Genomic DNA, 19,801 nt, shown 5'->3' on the forward strand with positions numbered 1-19,801 from the left:
GCTGGGCGAGGTGGCGGGCGCCTGTAGTCCCAGCTACTCAGGAGGCTGAGGCAGGAGAATGGCGTGAACCCGGGAGGCGGAGCTTGCAGTGAGCTGAGATCCGGCCACTGCACTCCAGCCCGGGCGACAGAGAGAGACTCCACCTCAAAAAAAAAAAAAAAAAAAAAAAAAAAAAAAAAATTTAGAACTTATGAAAGACTTTTTTTTTTTTTTTTTTTTTTTTTTTTTTTTTTTGAGACAGTGACTTGCTCTGTCACCTAGGCTGGAGTGCAATGGCACAATCTTGGCTGACTGCAACCTCCGTCTCCTAGGTTAAAGCGATTCTCCTGCCTCAGCCTCCCGAGTAGCTGGGATTATAGGCACGTGCCACAACACCTGGCTAATTTTTGTATTTTTGGTAGACACAGGGTTTTGCCATGTTGACCAGACTGGTTCTTGAACTCTTGACCTCAAGTGATCTGCCCACCTCACCCTCCCAAAGTGCTAAGATCTACGTGCCAGTCATGAAACACTATTTTTATAAGAGTAATATAACAAATACTTAAACCTACTGCCAAGTTTAAGAACTACATTTACCTTTGAAGGCCTCTGGGTCCCCCTTCTCAAATGGAACTGCCACCAGAATCAACCCTTGTTTTTTTTTTTTTTTTTTTTGAGATGGAGCCTCACTCTGTCACCCAGGCTGGAGTGCAGTGGGACTTTCTCAGCTCACTGCAGCCTCCATCTCCCACGTTCAAGCGATTCTCCTGCCTCAGCCTCCTGAGTAGCTGGGATTACAGGTGCCCACCACAATGCCTGGCTAATTTTTGTATTTTTAGTAGAGACGGGGTTTCACCATATTGGTCAGGCTGGTCTCTAACTCCTGACCTTGTGATCCACCTGCCTCGGCCTCCCAAAGTGCTGGGATTAGAGGCGTGAGCCACTGTGCCCGGCTGTAACCCTTGCTCTTCAACCATATAAAACTATTTATAATTGCTAAAAAGTGGAAACAACCTAAATGCTCACATCTTTTTTTTTTTTTTTCCCGTTTTTGGGCTTTGTACGATATTGCCTGTATTCTTTGAAAAATTGTATTTTCAGAGGTCTTAAAGTTTTAAGACTGATCCATGTAACTGAAGACCTTTCACTACTATAAAGTTTTTCATTGTATGAATGTACCACAATTTATTGTCATTTCTCTTACTGGATATTTGGATATTGTCCAGTTTTTGACACTGCTGTACCTAGTAAACATAGGCAAGAATATTAAAATTCTTAAATTTTGTTAATCCAGTAGGGGTGAAATGGTATCTTGAAGTTTGGGTTTGAATTTCCCTGATAGCTATTAAGGTTGTTATGGACCATTCATATTTCATTTGCTGTGCAATAACTGTGTCCTTGCCTGTTTTCTCCATTGGATCATTTTTCATTTTCTTAGTGACTTAAGGAATTCTTTATATATTCTGGATATCAGAGTGAATTGGGGGAAGTGCCTCGTCTTTTCCCATTCCTTAACAGCATTTGTGTTGGGTACTCTCATATTCCCCTGCACACGTGACAGAGCTCACCTCCAAAACCTTCTGGACAGGGGACTGTCTTTATGGGGAGCCATTAACTTGTGATATATTTCTATTCAGTGGTTGCAGGACTAGTCAGATTTGTTTCTCCTTGAGTTTGTTCTGGTCATGTATATCTTTCTTTCTTTCTTTTATTTTTTAATTTTGAGACAGAGTTTCGCTCATGTTTCCCAGGCTGCAGTGCCGTGGTGCAGTCTTGGCTCACTGCAACCTCTGCCTCCTGGGTTCAAGTGATTCTCCTGCCTCTGTCTGCCAAGTAGCTGGGATTACAGGTGCCCGCCACCGCGCCCGTCTAACTTTTGTATTTTTTTAGTAGAGATGGGGTTTCACCATGTTGACCAGGTTGGTCTCGAACTCCTGATCTCAGGTGATGCGCCCATCTTGGCCTCCCAAAGTGCTCAGATTACAGGTGTGAGCCTATGTGCCCGCCTGGTCATATATATTTTTCTAGGACTTTATTCCTTTCCCTGTGTTTTCAAATCTATTGACATTAATTAGCTCACAGTATTCTCTTTTTGCATCTGGAGTTATATCCCCCCATTCTTTTATTCCTGCTATTTATTTATGCCATTTCTGGATTTTTAACCAGTCTTTCCATAGTTCTTGGCTTTATCAAACCTTTCAGTGTGCCTTTCTGTTTCACTGATTTCTATATTTAACTTCTTTTCACTTTTTTTTTGTTTATTATGTTTTTTCTTATTTAAAATTTTAATATCAGTTTTCATTCTTTTATCTTTTTAAAACTTAAGTATTAAAGGCTATACTGTGCCCCCATCACCTCTCTTTTATAATTTCTCTATCTTTTTCTACTGGATCCTTCTTCTTGGAGTTTAATTATGTTTATGTCTTCTCATCCTAAACATTCCCTTTCTCTTAAATCTGTCATCCTAAGCTTTTGTTTCATTTCTCTATCGCTTAGCATCCACCCTCTCAAAAAAGTAGTGTCATTTGCTTTCATTTCCTTACCTGCTACTCTTTAATCTTTTGTCTTTCACTTCATTGAAATCATAATTGCCTAAAAATTTGACAGCCAGCTACTTCCTCTCCTTCTTAACACTTTTCCCCCTTGACTTTGTTGTTATCTGGTTCTCATACATCTTTATTCTTGTTCGTCTTTTTATATGAATTTTTCTGGCTCTTAAATATAGATGTTTTCTAAGGTTTTATATTCATTTTTCTTCTCATTATCTTTTTGAGAAATTTTATTAGCTCCCAAATCTCTCTCTGTAGCAACATGTTTCTCTTAAACTTTAACCTGAAATTTAAAGTACCCACTAGATATTGCTTTATAAATGTCTCACTGAGACTTAAAATATGAAAACATACCTGACTTCACAAACTAGTTTATCTCTCTGGGTTTCTTAACTTGATTAATAATAGCATCTTCTCTTTGAGCTGGAAAGTATGTGGCTGTCTTCTTCTCCTTTAAAATTCACTTCCCTTCAACCCTGACCCATACCCTGCCTGTCTTCAAAAAACATCAGTTCTGTTTCATAATTTATTAATTCATCAATTATTTATGAAGCATTGCTATGTGATATAGACACTAGTCTAGGCATTGGGGATATAATGTTGAATACAACCTTCAGGTTGCGTGCTCTGATAGAGCTTACATTCTAGTGGGGAAGCACTTATAAACAAATAAATGAACAAGATTATTCCAGGTAAAACTGTATGAAGTAAGAGGGTAGAGTGATAGAGACTGAATTGTGAACTGTTTATATCAAGTCATCAAGGAATGTCTTTCTGTAGGTGTCACGTTTTAGGTGAATAAGGAGCATGAGAAAGAGACGGTGTCTCAGAGCCATCCCTTCCTTTCCACTCTAAAAATTCATCTGTGCCTGAATACAATTAATAGGTATTATTGAATTCATTTATTTGACCCAGAGCTTCACATTTAAGAACTTTGGATTGAAGTTGAATCATGTTAAATGGTGACAGTTACTGGCTTTAGAGGAGATTACAGTTGTAAACATGTAACTCCCATTTTAAAAGCACCTTCAGCAATCCCCTTCATTTTCTAGGCTCCTTATTATAGTATTCAGGCCGTAATCTGCTGCCAGTCTTTCCAACCCTCTTTCTTACTGCTCCTTGCCTCATACTTTATACAACATCACAGCTGCTTGTAAGTCTCTGTATCTTAGGGGTTCTTGTCATCTTGTCTTTGCTCATGCTGTCTCTTCTGTCTATAATTTACCCTTTCCTCATATGAGTTCTGTCTCATGTTAAGTCTCAGTTCAAGAGCTCTTCCAGGAAGCCTTCCTTGTCTCACTACCCCTCCCCAAGATTAGGTTAAAGACCCTGACCCCTGTGTTCTTGGTTTATCCAGAGTGTACCTTTATCAATTATTATACCCAACACATTTTATTACAATAAACTGTTTGCGTTTGCCTTTCATCCACAGGCTAAAGGCAGGGCATCTTGTCTCAGTTATGTCAGTAACACAAAGTGGCACATAAGGAACCAGCACGTGATTGCTGAACTGAGCTATAATTCTAAGTAGATGTAGCACTTGCCTGTAGTATCTCTTGTGCAGCAGAAGTAGCCATTGTCTAGTTACTGGACTGGAAAATGGATGGTTACAACCTGGAAAACATTTGATGAAATCTCTCACGATAAATTTGCAGACCAGATGAAGAAGTGCTGCAAGCTGTGTGTGACTTAGTCACTGGGTGAATGCCCGTGACACACACACAAAAAATGCTTTGGAATAATTGCACATCAGTTGGAGAGCTTTAATAGCAGATAAGGCTGTCTCCAAATGAGTAGTTCACTTGGGATGAAGAGACAGAAAATGTGTTGGCCAAATCTTCAGGTGACAGAAATCTGGAAAGCCTAGGAAACATTTTTTAGGACCATCAGTATCTAAAAAATATTTTGACAAGTGAAGGGATACAACAAAATGAAGTCTCCCTGCTGGGAGTAAGTAATGTTCCAAAGGGTTGGGAGAAAAAAAAAAAACTCAGCTGCATAAGTGCACAGTGTGGAAACATGGCAGTAGGAACTGTATAGACACTTGGTCACATACTTAGTGTGAGAGTCAGCATATGGTGCTCCCAAGAAAACTTCCCCCCGCACCTCAAGAAAGCTTTCATTAACAAAGACACAGCATTTCCATGTACGGTGGTTAGAGCCTCAGTCATTCTGTACCACACTTGGTCATTTCTCACGTAGGCTATTCAGTCCTGGGCCTTGTGAATTTGGAGGAGCATATTTAACCAGAGACCATGAAGTCTAAAATATTATGTAAGGAATAGGCACAGAACTGGGGATGCTAGCCAGTAGGAGAGGAGACACAAGCAGATATAACAGCTTTTCAACATCTGAAATATAATCTCACAGAGAAGCAATCAAGATTTTATTTTGTGACAGCAAGGAATAATATTTAGACTAGTTGTTGGATACCATCAAGAGACATTTCATTTATCATGAGGAATTTTCTTTTTTTTTTTTTTTTTTTTTTTTTGAGACGGAGTCTCGCTGTGTCGCCCAGGCTGGAGTGCAGTGGCGCGATCTCGGCTCACTGCAAGCTCCGCCTCCCGGGTTCCCGCCATTCTCCCGCCTCAGCCTCCCAGTAGCTGGGACTACAGGCGCCCGCCACCGCGCCCGGCTAGTTTTTTTTGTATTTTTAGTAGAGACGGGGTTTCACCGTGTTAGCCAGGAGGGTCTCGATCTCCTGACCTCGTGATCCACCCGCCTTGGCCTCCCAAAGTGCTGGGATTACAGGCTTGAGCCACCGCGCTCGGCCACGAGGAACTTTCTAGCAGCAATTATTATCCAAGATGGAAAGCGTTTACCTGGTAAGGAAGTGAGTTTCCTATCATTTTAGTTACACAAGCAAAAGTTGGCCACCACTTGATGAGGGTGTTCTCAGAGGGCTTTTAAACATCACTTGGGTAGATGGTTAGAATGAGCTCTGTGGGATCTACTAACCCGGGCAGCCCATGATCTTTCTCCTTATTTTTTCCCCATTTGTACGCATTTACATTTTATTTTCATAATGGAAGTCAGTGGAAAAAACATCGCCTTTGCTAATAAATTTGTGATACTACATGCATTAGATTTTGTCTGTATGCTTTCTGATACGAATTTCTTTTAACTATAAACTCTTTCTTTCAATAGATGGACGACCTCAGTGGGAGGTAGAAGGGAAGATAATCAGGGAAAAATGTCAAGGGGTAAGAAATTCACCTTAATTCTTAAGAAATATTTAAGACACTGAATAGAAAATTGAATAATGCTGCTTTATGGTATGGATGACTCTTTTGTATATTGATTAATAAAAAAGTAAAATTAGGCCGGGCATGAGACTCATGCCTATAATCCCAGCACTTTGGGAGGCTGAGGCAGGAGGATTGTTTGAGCCCGGGAGTTCAAGACAAGCCTGAGCAACCCTGTCTCTACAAAATATAAGCCATGTGTGGTGACATGCACCTGTAGTCCCGGCCATTTGGGAGGCTGACGTGGGAGGATCACCTGAGCCTGGGAGGTCAAGGCTGCAGTGAGCCATGATCATGCCACTGCACTCCAGCCTGGGTGATAGAGTGAGACCCTGTCTAAAAAAGTAAAATTTCTAGAGGTTTGGAAGTAAAATACTTACCTAGTATTAAAGCAAATTCAATTAAAGTTTAGAAAAGATAGCCAGTTAGTGTCTTGTTTTCTCCCTATTGCATACAGGGAAGAGAAACTAGAAATGAAAGATCGTCAGAAGGTTCTTATTGAAATTATCATTAATTTCTCTGAACTCATTTAGGAATAAAAACAAATTCAATAAAGAACATATGTATAGGCCTTCACAGAGAAATAAAAAAGAGAAAGAACATATGTAGTAGGTAAAAGATAGGAGCAAGACAAGTCCTTAGGGAATTGTGTACTTAACACACTATTTCTAACCCTTCAGCTATTTAGTTAAGCCTTCTAGGATTCTACATTGAAAGTTTTGGTCTTGTTATCGTGGTTGGAATGGAGACAGAGTATTTTCTGGGCTAGGGAATACCACTTCCTACAGTGCTTTCCAAAGATCTGGAGCAATTTAGGTTGAGGATTGCATTTGGTTTGGGGCCAAAGATTTTCACCTTGGTTTTGTAAAATTATTTTTGATGTAGATACACGTTTTGTTTAATGCTAGTTTACAACATTTTGGATTATTTAATTTTTTAAATTTTTATTTATTTATTTATTTTAGATGGAGTCTAGCTCTGTCATGCAGACTGGAGTGCAGTGGTACAGTCTCGGCTCACTGCAGCCTCTGCCTTCCAAGTTCAAGCGATTCTCCTGCCTCAGACTCCTGAGTAGCTGGGACTACAGGCATGCAACATCATGCCCAGCTAATTTTTGTATTTTTAGTAGAGATGGGGTTTCAACATGTTGGCTAGACTGGTCTTAGACTCCTGACCTCAAGTGATCTGCCCGCCTTAGCCTCCCAAAGTGCTGGGATTACAGGTGTGAGCTATTGTACCTGGCTCCAGTTTAGAACATTTTGAATGTAAAATTTAAGAAAATAAATCTAAACTAGGGCCGGGTGCGGTGGCTCACGCCTGTAATCCCAGCACTTTGGGAGGCTGAGGCGGGCAGATCATGAGGTCAGCAGATGGAGACCATCCTGGCTAACATGGTGAAAACCTGTCTCTACTGAAAATACAAAAAATTAGTCGGGCGAGGTAGCAGGCGCCTGTAGTCCCAGCTGCTCGGGAGACTGAGGCAGGAGAATGGCGTGAACCTGGGAGGCAGAGCTTGCAGTGAGCCGAGATCGCGCCACTGCACTCCAGCCTGGGTAACAGAGAGAGACTCCATCTCAAAAAAAAAAAAAAAAAAAAAAAAAGATACGTAGTAACATGTAATATTCAGTAGAGCAAAACATCTTACTACGTAGTGTGTAAGACTTTTTACTTCTGCTACAACCAGAAACCCAATTGGGTGAGTAAAAAGCAGTTTCTCTTTTATTGATTAAAGGTCTTATCTCTTTCAAGACTGAAGTATCCCTATAGGAAATTTCCAGATGATGTATATGACTAGCTGATGTATATAATTATCTGTGCTGGAGCCTTGTAGTTAAGACTCATGAGTTGTGATGTGTTTAACAGGTGCGTTTCATTTTTAGTTCTGAGTGTAACACAATCTTGCTTTCCATCCTTAGGCTCACATTGTCCTTGAAGTTCCTCCATATCATAACCCAGCAGTTACAGCTGCAGTGCAGGTGCACTTTTATCTTTGCAATGGCAAGAGGAAAAAAAGCCAGTCTCAACGTTTTACTTATACACCAGGTACGAGGAGGAGTCATGATGGTTTACTGTAGAGTTTTCTTTCCTAATGAATAAAAAGTTATTTAATGAATCCTATATTAGAATGCTTAAGGTAGAGTGCTTATAAACAATGGAAACACCAACAGATGCCCATTCTAAAGTTTTGTTGACTTTAAATATTATATGTGGTCTCAGTTGTTGTTTTGTAATGATACATTATAAGGAAATTAGAAGATGAATGGTAGTTTTAAGGTCTTTTTTTCAGAAGAATTTTTATCAAAAATTCCCAGCATTACAGAGGGGCAGGTGTTTGTGAGTATGTGTGTGTTCCTGGGTCATGAACTCCCCTTGTACCCTTAGCACCATAAAAAGGCAGTGTGGCCAGACGCAGTGGCTCATGCCTGTAATCCCAGCACTTTGGGAGGCCGAGGCGGGAGGATCACTTGAGGTTGGCAGTTCGAGACCAGCCTGACCAACATGGAGAAACTCCCTCTTTACTAAAAATACAAAATTAGCCGGGCGTGGTGGTGCAAGCCTGTAATCCCAGCTACTCGGGAGGCTGAGGCAGGAGAATTGCTTGAACCCGGGAGTGGAGGTTGCAGAGAGCCGAGACTGCGTCATTGCACTCCAGCCTGGGAAACAAGAGCGAAACTCTGTCACACACACACACACACACACACACACACACACACACACACACACACACAAAATGAGCTTTAACAGAAAGGTAACATGATCAGACTTGTGTTTCAAAAACCATTTCCCCCATATTTCTTTTCTTTATAAAGTGTCAAGAACCAGTTTAATCTTTTCTGAAATTAGTGACTGAGGAGTGAGATTTACATGAGGTAAGTCGAAGAAGGTGATTCAAACACCAAGAGGGTTTTGAATATACAGACAGAACATCAGTGATGATAAAGAATATCAAGTTTTGGGGAAAGATGAGAGGGGATAGGATTTAAAATGGGCCTTAGAGGGGAGAAGGAACAGAAGGGAAAATAAAAAAGATGGATTGAGATGGATGTAGATGAAGAAAGTTTGTAGATTTAGTAATGGAGAGTTTAAGGAGCTTGCATATGATAGCTTTAGTTTTTTTTCCACAAAAAATGACAGGAAGTGTCCTATTGTGAGCAGAGGGAAGTTTGGGTGATTTCACAGTTGGACAATCATGGAGAATGTTTGAAATTGTTTTTGTAAAGAGAGAGAAAGTTCTCTACAGAAACCTGGTAGCATTCTAGACTTGATTGACGGGCACCATTGATGTTGGTCATCAATTTACAGATACTATTGTAATTAATCCTATAATTAGGGGTTTAATTTTTTTTTTTTTTTTTTTTTTTTTTTTGAGACAGAGTCTTACCCTGTTACTCTGGCTTGAGTGCAATGGTGCGATCTTGGCTCACTGCAACCTCTGCCTCCCAGGTTCAAGTTCAAATGATTTTCCTGCCTCAGCCTCCCAAGTAGCTGGGATTACAGGCACCCTGGCTGATTTTTGTATTTTTAGTAGAGACGGGGTTTCGCCATGTTGGCCAGGCTGGTCTTGAACTCCTGACCTCAGGCAATCCACTTGCCTCGGCCTTCCAAAGTGCTGGGATTACAGGTGTGCCCAGGGGTTTAATTTTCTTTTTCCTCCCTTTTTGTTTTTCATACCAGTTGGTAACAAGTTGACCTACGGTTTAACTTTCTTAAGTAACACTCAAATTCTTCAGGGCAGGTGGCAAGGTATGTATCTCCTCCAGAATGGAGTATAGCAAACGTCCTGTCCAAAAAGGTTATTAAATACTGTTGAGATGAGGGATTGTAGACTCTAACCTGAATGAGAAACAAGAGGGCTTTCCAGATTGCAATAAGAAAAGCAAAATCAGTCAAGCAGATTAGGGGATTTGATTACTACCTCATAATGGTAGTAATTGAAAGGCAAACCAGGAGAGTTTGCTGCCTTTCAGCCCATGAATTGGGAGGACAATAAAAAGGCAGAATCCTAGAGGATATTAATTTGGGAATGGAAATCAGTAGAGCTCTGGAATGGAAAGAAAACATTCGATTGCACTATAACTCATCACTGCCCTTATGGCTGATAGATGACAAATCAGGTGGCATAAACTAACAGAAGAATAGGCACACAGGAATGTTTGTATAGTACTTGTTCTGGTTGGTTACTGTGTTTCTCTGTAGCATTTAACTTTTTTCATTTTTTTCTAAAATGAAATTTTGAATAAAATTTTTCTAAAATGAAATTTTGAATAAAATTTTTACAAAAGCCAGTACATTACTGTAATTTTTTTTTTTAAAGACAGGTGTTTTAAAAAAAAAATTCAAATTCTCGGCTGGGCGTGGTGGCTCACGCCTGTAATCCCAACACTTTGGGAGGCTGAGGTGGGCGGATCATGAAGTCAGGAGATGGAGACCATCCTGGCTAACACAGTGAAACCCCATCTCTACTAAAAATACATAAAAATTAGCCGGGCATGGCGTCGTGCACCTGTAGTCCCAGCTGCTGGGGAGGCTGAGGCAGGAGAATGGTGTGAACCTGGGAGGCAGAGCTTGCAGTGAGCTGAGATCATGCCACTGCACTCCAGCCTGGGTAACAGGGCAAGACTCTGTCTCAAAAAAAAAAAAAAAAAAAAAAAAAAATTCAAATTCTCTTCTATTCTGAGACTATCATTCTGTCCTTCCAGATTCCTTTGATCCACATATAAACAAAATTTTTTAAAAATGGAAATGGAGCCGGGCGCAGTGGCTCAAGCCTGTAATCCCAGCACTTTGGGAGGCCGAGATGGGCGGATCACGAGGTCAGGAGATCGAGACCATCCTGGCTAATACGGTGAAACTCCGTCTCTACTAAAAAATACAAAAAACTAGCCGGGCGAGGTGGCAGGCGCCTGTAGTCCCAGCTACTCGGGAGGCTAAGGCGGGAGAATGGCGTAAACCCAGGAGGCGGAGCTTGCAGTGAGCTGAGATCTGGCCACTGCACTCCAGCCTGGGCGACAGAGCGAGACTCCGTCTCCAAAAAAAAAAAAAAAAAAAATGGAAGTGGGACTAGCCCGTATATGGTTTTGTAACTGAACATTTTAATTTTTCTTCATCGACAGAGTTTTACAGAATTGTAATAACTTCTTAGTATTCTGTTGTATGACCTGATCTCTGTTTTGTTGGTGTTGTTTATCTCATTAATTTGTATGAATTATTTATTTAGAGATTCTAACCTTTTGTTTGTTTATGGCAAATAATTCCTTTTAAAATTTTACTTATACAATTTTTAGATAGTCGTATTGTTACGGGACCCTTGAGGTGTCACTTTGCCAGCTGGAAACCCCTGTGGCTAGTGGCACCTTTGCCCACGGCCCCTCTGGGCCCACTCGGCCTGGCAAGCTGCATGTGGCTCACGCTGCCGGTCTGGATCCCATGCCTGCCAAGGGTGAGCAGAGTGGGAAGGGGTGTGTGAGTGAGTGAGCGTGGAGTCGGCACGCTGGCTATGGAGGGGCTGGCAGCTCTAGGCACCAGCATGGGTGGTGGCTCCCTGTGAGGCTGCAGCTGAACCAGGGATACCACAGGCAACTTCCATGGCTGGCACTGGGGAACATGGTGGCCCCCAGAAACTTGGAGATGCCAGGAACCTCAGAGCCCCAAAGAGAGTGTCACAGCCCTGGCTCAGGGAGCTTCTAGGTCTGGGCTCCCTAAAGACTGCAGCTCTTCTCTCCTTCTTGTTGCTGCCAACATGGTGAGCAAGGGGCCTCTTTCAACCCTGTTTGTGTTGCAACCCTTTCAGCCCCACTGAGTTCTTGTCCTATGCCCAGGAAGAATGAGGTACACGGACAAATGGAGGGTGAGTGGGACGAAGAGCTTTTTTTGAGCAATAGAACAGCTCAGAGAAGACCCACAGAGGGTAGCTCCTCTCTGCAGCCAGGGTGTCCCAAGTGTTCAGCCCTCAGCAGAGAGGAAACTCTACAATGTGTAGCTCCTCTCCACAGGCAGGTTGTCCTGTTGTCTTCTCAGCTTTCAGCAGAGAGGAGACCCTGAGGTGGGTAGCTCCTTTCCACAGCTGGTTGTCCTGTTTTCTTTTTGAGTATGGCTGAGTCCAGGTTTTATATGGGCTTCAGAGGAGAGAAAGTGCTTGCTAACTGTTCCATGGGGTGGCCGTGGGTGGGCCCGGAAAAAGCACCGTAAGTTTGCACTCTGGTCCGCAGGACTGGCAGCCCAGTCCCCAGGCTTCAGGCCTTCTCCAGCTTGAAGGTGGGGCTTCACTGGTGACCCACCCCTTTGCGCCCAGGAACCTGTCTGCCTCCTGTTGCTTTTCATGGTGCCCAGGTTGTTTGTGTCAAGGGGTGCCTGCAAACCAGGGTTGAGCTGCCCTCACCCCTACCTCGACATCCCTCCTGTGCCCGTCAGTGCCCAAAGACTGGAGGGGGCTGAGGCAGCAGGAGGCTGGCGCGTCAGCACTGCCCCAAGCATACACACACCCTGCTGGGTTGCAACATCGCCTGGGCTCGGTCTCAGCTTCCCTCCAAGATTGAAATGAGCACCAGGAGCAGGGAGAGGCCAGGCACCAGGAGCAGGCACCTCTGAGTCTGTTGGGGGAGGTGGACTTTCTGGGTCCCTGAGAGTGCAGAGATGCCTAGGTCAGCAGCCATTGTTTGAATGGCTGTAGCTATACCCAGGATGGTGGGGCTTCTGCCTGCTACCACCCCCCTCCCCCCGCCAAGAGCACAGGGATGCCCAGGTCAGCAGCCACAGCTGGGTGGCCACAACTGCACCCAGGAAATACAAGGCTCCCGCCCTGCCAACTCAGAAGATGGTGGGGCTTCCACCTGTTCCCAGCTCTCACCAGCTCTGTGGAGCATGCAGTGCTGGCAGCACCTCGCCCACTGCAGCCAGTGTCATGGCAGTGGCCACTCCAGATGGGCAACCACTGCCATCAATAGTTGCTTTTTTTTTTATTAGAGTATTTCTGAATTTATTACCTTTTTGGCAATCCCTTTGCAATAGGGATCCGACCAATATCAATATCCAGTGGAGGGATGACCATTAATTGCAAATGGCTGATTCTTTTAGGGTTTTTAAGTTTTATTTTTTATTTTTATTTTTGTTTGAGACAGAATTTCACTCTTGTTGGCCCAGGCTAGAGTGCAATGGCGTTGTCTCATTTCACTGCAACCTCTGCCTCCCGGGTTCAAGTGATTCTGCCTCAGCCTCAGCCTCCCGTGTAGCTGGGATTACACGGGTGCATCACCACACCTGGCTAATTTTGTGTTTTTAGTAGAGACAGAGTTTCATCATGTTGGCCAGGCTGATCTCGAATTCCTGACCTCAAGTGATCCTCCCACCTTGGCCTCTCAAAGTGCTGAGATTACAGGTGTGAGGCACCGCACCCAGCCCCACCTTCATTATTTTACATGTCGATGTCTAGTTTTCTTGGCGCCATTGTTGAAAACCATTGAATGGTTTTGGCATCCTTGTTTGAAGATTAGTTGACCAAATATGTGAGGATTTATTTCTGGACTCTATTCCATTACATTGATTATGTCTATCGTTATGTTAATATTACACTGTTTTAATTATTGTAGCTTTGTGTGGTAAGTTTTTAAATCAGGAAGTCCTGATTTCCTCCAACTCTGTTCTTTTTCAAGATGATATTGGTTGTTCTTGACTTGGGTAGAGTGACATCTGGTTGGTGCTGCCTATCTCATATAAGCCAGGGATGAATCAATGCCTTATTTATCCCAGCTTGGCTTTTGGTCTGTGCCCATACCTGGTTTATGCCTTGGACACATGGGAAAAAAGATCGTGTTGGCTATTTGGGATCTCTTGAGATTCCGTGTGTATTTTAGAGTGAGTTTTTCTATTTCTGCAAAAACTGTCACTGAGACTTTGATAGGGATTATATTGAATCTGAAGATCACTTTATATGACTCAAGGACATCAATTTTTTTTGACAAAAGATCACTTTGGAGAGTGTTGTCATGTTAGCAATATTAAGTCTTCAATCCATGAACCTGGAATGTCTTTCCATTTATTTAGGGCTTCTTTAATTTGTTTCAGCAGTGTTTTGTAGATTTCAGTTATGAGTCCTGCCTTCCATGGTTAAATCATTTCTGAGTATTTTATTATTTTTTGATGTTATTATACATGGAATTGTTGGCTATGCACAGTGGCTTATGTCTGTAGTCCCAGCACTTTGGGAGGTTGGGGTGGGAAGATTGCTTGAGTATGGGAGTCCAAGACCAGCCTGGGCAACACAGTAAGACTTCATCTCTACAAAAAATAAGCATGAGCATGGTGGCGCATGCCTGTATTCCAGCTATTCAGGAGGCGGAGGTGGGAGGATCACTTGCTCCAGTAAACCAAGATTGCACCACGGCACTCCAGCCTGGCCGACAGAGTGAGACCCTGTCTCCCAAAAGCAAAAAAAGAAATTGTTTTCTGAATTTTTATTCAGATGTTTATTGCTAGTTTATAGAAATATAACATTATTTTTGTATGTTGGTTTTGTATCCTGCAACTTTGCAGAATGTATTTGTTAGGTTTTTTTGTGGATTTTAGTACTTTTTTTGAATCCCACATGATGGCAGAGGATCAAGTGAGATGTATGTGAGAACCATTGTAAAGCAGAAGTTCTATGAATGTCGGAGTCATGGTTTCTGGTGTATGATGCAACATGTAAAACCAGATTGGTAGGCTTCTGATCAGGGATCCCAAATTCAATACTTTATTAGGCCCTAGGGCTTTATTTGTTGTTTTAGTTACTTAATTTTGAATAGGTAATAAATACACAGTGAAAAACATTCAAAAGACTAAAAAAGTATGTAGTAAAAAGTAAACCTCCGAATTCTGTCCTTTAGTCACCTAGTTTTCCTTCCTAGCAGTGACTCTAGCATAGTTTCTTGTGCCTCTTCCCAAAGATATTCATATTACACACAAGGAAAACGTGTATGTGTATACATATATATGTACGTCTACACATACACAGAGAAATACCCGATATTTTACATGAAGTTCCTTAAAGGCATTTGAGTTTGCCCCTCAGCTTATGCTGTAGTTGTGTAACCTAGCATGAAGGCCTGTCAATTATTTTATGTATTGTATAATAATATTTGCTTTAATCATTTTATTTTCAGTTTTGATGAAGCAAGAACACAGAGAAGAGATTGATTTGTCTTCAGTTCCATCTTTGCCTGTGCCTCATCCTGCTCAGACCCAGAGGCCTTCCTCTGATTCAGGGCATTCACATGACAGTGTACTGTCAGCACAGAGAAGTTTGGTTTGTTCCATCCCACAAACATATGCATCCATGGTGACCTCATCCCATCTGCCACAGTTGCAGTGTAGAGATGAGAGTGCTAGTAAAGAACAGCATATGATTCCTTCTCCAGTTGTACACCAGCCTTTTCAAGTCACACCAACACCTCCTGTGGGGTCTTCCTATCAGCCTATGCAAACTAACGTTGTGTACAATGGACCAACTTGTCTTCCTATTAATGCTGCCTCTAGTCAAGAATTTGATTCAGTTTTGTTTCAGCAGGATGCAACTCTTCCTGGTTTAGTGAATCTTGGCTGTCAACCACTGTCATCCATACCATTTCATTCTTCAAATTCAGGCTCAACAGGACATCTCTTAGCCCATACACCTCATTCTGTGCATACCCTGCCTCATCTACAATCAATGGGATATCATTGTTCAAATACAGGACAAAGATCTCTTTCTTCTCCAGTGGCTGACCAGATTACCGGTCAGCCTTCTTCTCAGTTACAACCTATTACATATGGTCCTTCACATTCAGGGTCTGCTACAACAGCTTCCCCAGCAGCTTCTCATCCCTTGGCTAGTTCACCACTTTCTGGGCCACCGTCTCCTCAGCTTCAGTCTATGCCTTACCAATCTCCTAGCTCAGGAACTGCCTCATCACCGTCTCGAGCTACCAGAATGCATTCTGGACAGCACTCAAGTCAAGCACAAAGTACAGGCCAGGGGGGTCTTTCTGCACCTTCATCCTTAATATGTCACAGTTTGTGTGATCCAGCTTCATTTCCACCTGATGGGGCAACTGTGAGCATTAAACCTGAACCAGAAGATCGGGAGCCTAACTTTGCAACCATTGGTCTGCAGGACATCACTTTAGATGATGGTAAGTTCATCTATGATATGTTCTTGAAATAGTGTAGATTCAGGAACTTTATTTTCCCAAGTGTCATGGAAAAGTTTCTGTGGATTGCTTATTGGCATATGGTTGGGCTTTTAAATAAGTTGTTATTAGAAATATATGTTAATATATAATTTTGCCTGGCACGGTGGCTCACGCCTGTATCCCAGCACTTTGGAAGGCTGAGGCGGGTGGATCACAAGGTCAGGAGTTTGAGACCAGCCTGGCCAACATGATGAAACCCTGTCTCTACTAAAAATACAAAAAATTAGCCGGGCATGGTGGTGAATGCCTATAATCCCAGCTACTCGGCAGGCTGAGGCAGGAGAATCGCTTAAACCTGGGAGGTGGAGGTTGCAGGGAGCCAAGATCACACCATTGCACTCCAGCCTGGGCAACACAGCAAGACTCCATATCGAGGGGAAAAAAAAATTTATATGTATATATAACTTTGAGGATAGGTATGAAAATCCATGCCTTAGCATCTGCTTTGCCACTAATACCTGTTGCTGAATACAGCATCTTTTTTTCCAGAATATATAGTGAGATCACAGTGTCTAGAGAATGGAATTCAAGGTCGTTAGTTCCATAAATATTACTGAATCCTGTCCTTTTGCAAGATGAAGCTAGATGCTGGGAATACGAAGGATTTTTTTTTTTTTTTTTTTTTTGAGACGGAGTCTCGCTCTGCCGCCCAGGCTGGAGTGCTGTGGCCGGATCTCAGCTCACTGCAAGCTCCGCCTCCTGGGTTTAAGCCATTCTCCTGCCTCAGCCTCCCGAGTTGCTGGGACTACAGGCGCCCGTCACCGTGCCCGGCTAGTGTTTTGTATTTTTTAGTAGAGACGGGGTTTCACCGTGTTAGCCAGGATGGTCTCGATCTCCTGACCTCGTGATCCGCCCATCTCGGCCTCCCAAAGTGCTGGGATTACAGGCTTGAGCCACCGCGCCCGGCAGATGTATTAAGATAGAGATCTCGGCCGGGTGCAGTGATTCACCTATAATCCCAGCACTTTGGAAGGCTGAGGCGGGTGGATCGCTTGTGCCCAGAACTGCAAGACCAGCCTGGGCAACATGGCAGAGCCCCGTGTCTACAAAACAAAATACAAAAAATTAACCAGGCATAGTGGTATGGGCCTATAGTCCTAGCTAACCAGGAAGCTGAGGTGGGAGGATCACCTGAGCCAGAGAGGTTGAGGCTGCAGTGAGCTGTGATCATGCCATTGCACTCCAGCTTGGGTGATATAGAGTGAGACCCTGCCTCAGATGAAAAAAAAAAATCAGCAGAGATATGTAACAGATTTCACAGAAAGGATTCAGCAAGTCTTCTGTGAGTAGGTGACATTTGAGCCAAGTTTTGGAGGATGAGTACAGTTGGCTTTCTGTGTGCATGGGTTCCGCACCTTGGATTCAACCATCTGTGGATTGAAAATATCTGGGGGAAGAAAATGGATGGTTGCATCTGTATTGAACATGTACCTACAGACTTTTTTTTTCTTGTCATTATTCCCTAAACAATGTAATATTACAACTGTTCCCATAGCATTTACATTGTATTTGGTATTATAAATAATGTAGATATGATTTAAAGGGGGGATGTGGGTAGATTACATGCAAATGGTACGCTGTTTTATATAAGGGACTTGCGCATTCGTGGATTTTGGTATGGGGGGTTGTAAAACCAGTCTCCATGGACATAGTCATTTCTCAGTGTACTCAGGGAATTGGCTTTAGGACTGCCTGTGTACAACCAAATCATGCATGCTCAAGTTCCACGGTCACCCTGTGGAACCCACATGCAAGAAAAGCAGCTGTGGTCTCAGTGCTTTGGGAGGCCAAGGTAGGATTACTTGAGACTAGGAGTTTGAGACCAGCCTGGGCAACATAATGAGACCTCATCTCTACCAGAAAAAAAACACACAAAAATTAGCTGGGTATGGTGGTGTGTGCCTGTAGTCCTAGCTACTAGGAAGACTGAAGTGGGAAGATCGCTTGAGCCCAGGAGTTTGAGGCTTCAGTGAACTGATCGCATACTATTGCACTCCAGCCTGGGTAGCAAAGTGAGACCCTGTCTCTAAAAAAATTAAAAAGCCCTCCACATATGCAGATTTCACATTTGAGAATATTCTTTTTTAGATCCATGTTTGGTTGAGAAAAGCTGTGTATAAGTGGACCCAGGCAGCTCAAAGCTTTGTTGTTCAAGGGTCACCTGAGTATGTTTTCAGTAAATGAAGATCAGAGGCAAGTCAGATAATATAGCAGAAATAGAGAAGAAGGATGTGTTTGTCAGGGAAGGATATGTCTGTGGTGGGTTGAAGTATGGGGATGAGGTTGGGGGATGGGGTGATTGGTACAGTGCAGGATGGTTTTAAAGCCATGAGGGGACATGTCAGGTCATTTGTGTGTAAACAGAAGGTATATGTGTAAACTAGAGCAACACCTAAAATTTGCATAGCATTCTTCTATTTATTATCTAATCTTATCATTCCTCAAACTCTGAGGTAGACAGTGACATTTACAGAGTTGGACTTTTGAAAGATCACACGACTGGTAAGCAGCAGAACTGAGACCAGATCAATCCAGTGTTTTTCTTGTGGCGCTACAGCTGCCTCCCAGAAATAGCAGGCCATGGTGGTTAGAATAGAACTCTGTACTAAACGGAATCCTTCAAGGTTTTTCTAATTCCTGGAGAATATTCTCCAGAAACGCATGTGCACAATTTCACTGCATTAACCCATGTTCACAACTGCATCTAATCTGTCACACTGTGTTTGGCATACTTGAGGGCTCTGCTATTTAAGCATTTTGCTGTTCTTTGTGCACAGCTGGCGTAAGTGTCACTCCCTAAGAAATGATGAAACCAAAACATGGAGAGCAGGCTGCTACTTTTATGCAAAACAGATTTGAAATAAAGGCTTATGCAAATATTGCATTTAAAATTGTTACCTGTTTCTTCTTTTAGCAGTTTTAGACTAACTCTTCACATTGCTTTTCACCCTGAAACAAGGAGTGAGACCTTGAGTCACTCATTTGTGATATAACTGAAGATAGGAGATTTATTGAGTGGGTCTTTAAGGGCATTTCAGCTCATTTTCTTTACCAATGAAGATATTTTTTCCTTCTAAAAAGAGCCCAAAGCTAGAACCTGCTCTTTCTAATTTACCACAGGTTGAGAGATTTGGGGGTGGAAGGTAGGATAGGCAACAAATCATATTTCTAGAAAGGTTTTGGGAAAATGTATTTCATTATTTGAATATGGGAGATTTGTTGCAAAAACAGAAGCTCTGAAAAGGTGGGGTCTGTGAGAGCAGCTGTAAAAGCAATTTTATTTTTGCCCCCTTTATTATGGTAGAGCATACAAGCAAGAAAGGGACCAGGTGCCATGGTTCACGCCTGTAATCCCAGCACTTTGGGAGGCCGAGGTGAGCGGATCACCCAAGGTCAGGAGTTCTAGCTCGGTCAACATGGTGAAACCCTGTCTCTACTAAAAATACAAAAAAATAAAAAATTAGCGGGCGTGGTGGTGGGCTCCTGTAGTCCCAGCTACTTGGGAGGCTGAGACAAGAGAATTGCTTGAACCTGGGAGGTGGAGGTTGCAGTGAGCTGAGATCACGCCATTGTACTCCAGCCTGGGCGACAAGAACAAAACTCTGTCTCAAAAAAAAAAGCCAGAAATGTTCCTAGATTGTAGACCCCCAGGGACTAGCTATCACATTTGCTCATTGCCACCCCTCAGGGGACTTGATAGAAGCTCAGTGCTGCCAAGCAGTAATTACAGAGGGGGAAGAGCTGGACACAATGGTGTGCACCTATAGTCCCGGCCACTTGGGAATGTGAGATGGAAGGATCACTTGGGCTCAGGAGTTTG

General features: G+C 42.8%; 1 protein-coding gene and 1 non-coding gene across 6 annotated transcripts in view; both read left to right on the forward strand.

The window, feature by feature from the left end:
* Positions 1-19,801, forward strand: part of NFATC3 (nuclear factor of activated T cells 3) — a 162,908-nt gene that overhangs the window by 108,432 nt on the left and 34,675 nt on the right. For 3 of the 5 annotated variants that reach the window (XM_010355051.2, XM_010355052.2, XM_030924649.1), the window contains exons 7-9: positions 5,679-5,734; positions 7,693-7,819; positions 14,914-15,921. In XM_010355051.2, coding sequence (XP_010353353.1) covers positions 5,679-5,734; positions 7,693-7,819; positions 14,914-15,921 — 1,191 coding nt within the window. Of the gene's footprint in view, positions 1-5,678; positions 5,735-7,692; positions 7,820-11,061; positions 12,911-14,913; positions 15,922-19,801 lie in introns of those variants that run through there. The other 2 variants (XM_030924647.1, XM_030924648.1) reach the window with 2 other exon arrangements.
* On the forward strand, positions 13,437-13,571 carry LOC115895350. The gene has a single exon (XR_004055556.1). It is a non-coding gene; the product is annotated as a small nucleolar RNA SNORA48 (small nucleolar RNA).

Source organism: Rhinopithecus roxellana, chromosome 20, assembly GCF_007565055.1.
Source record: "Rhinopithecus roxellana isolate Shanxi Qingling chromosome 20, ASM756505v1, whole genome shotgun sequence".
Taxonomy (NCBI): Eukaryota; Metazoa; Chordata; class Mammalia; order Primates; family Cercopithecidae; genus Rhinopithecus; species Rhinopithecus roxellana.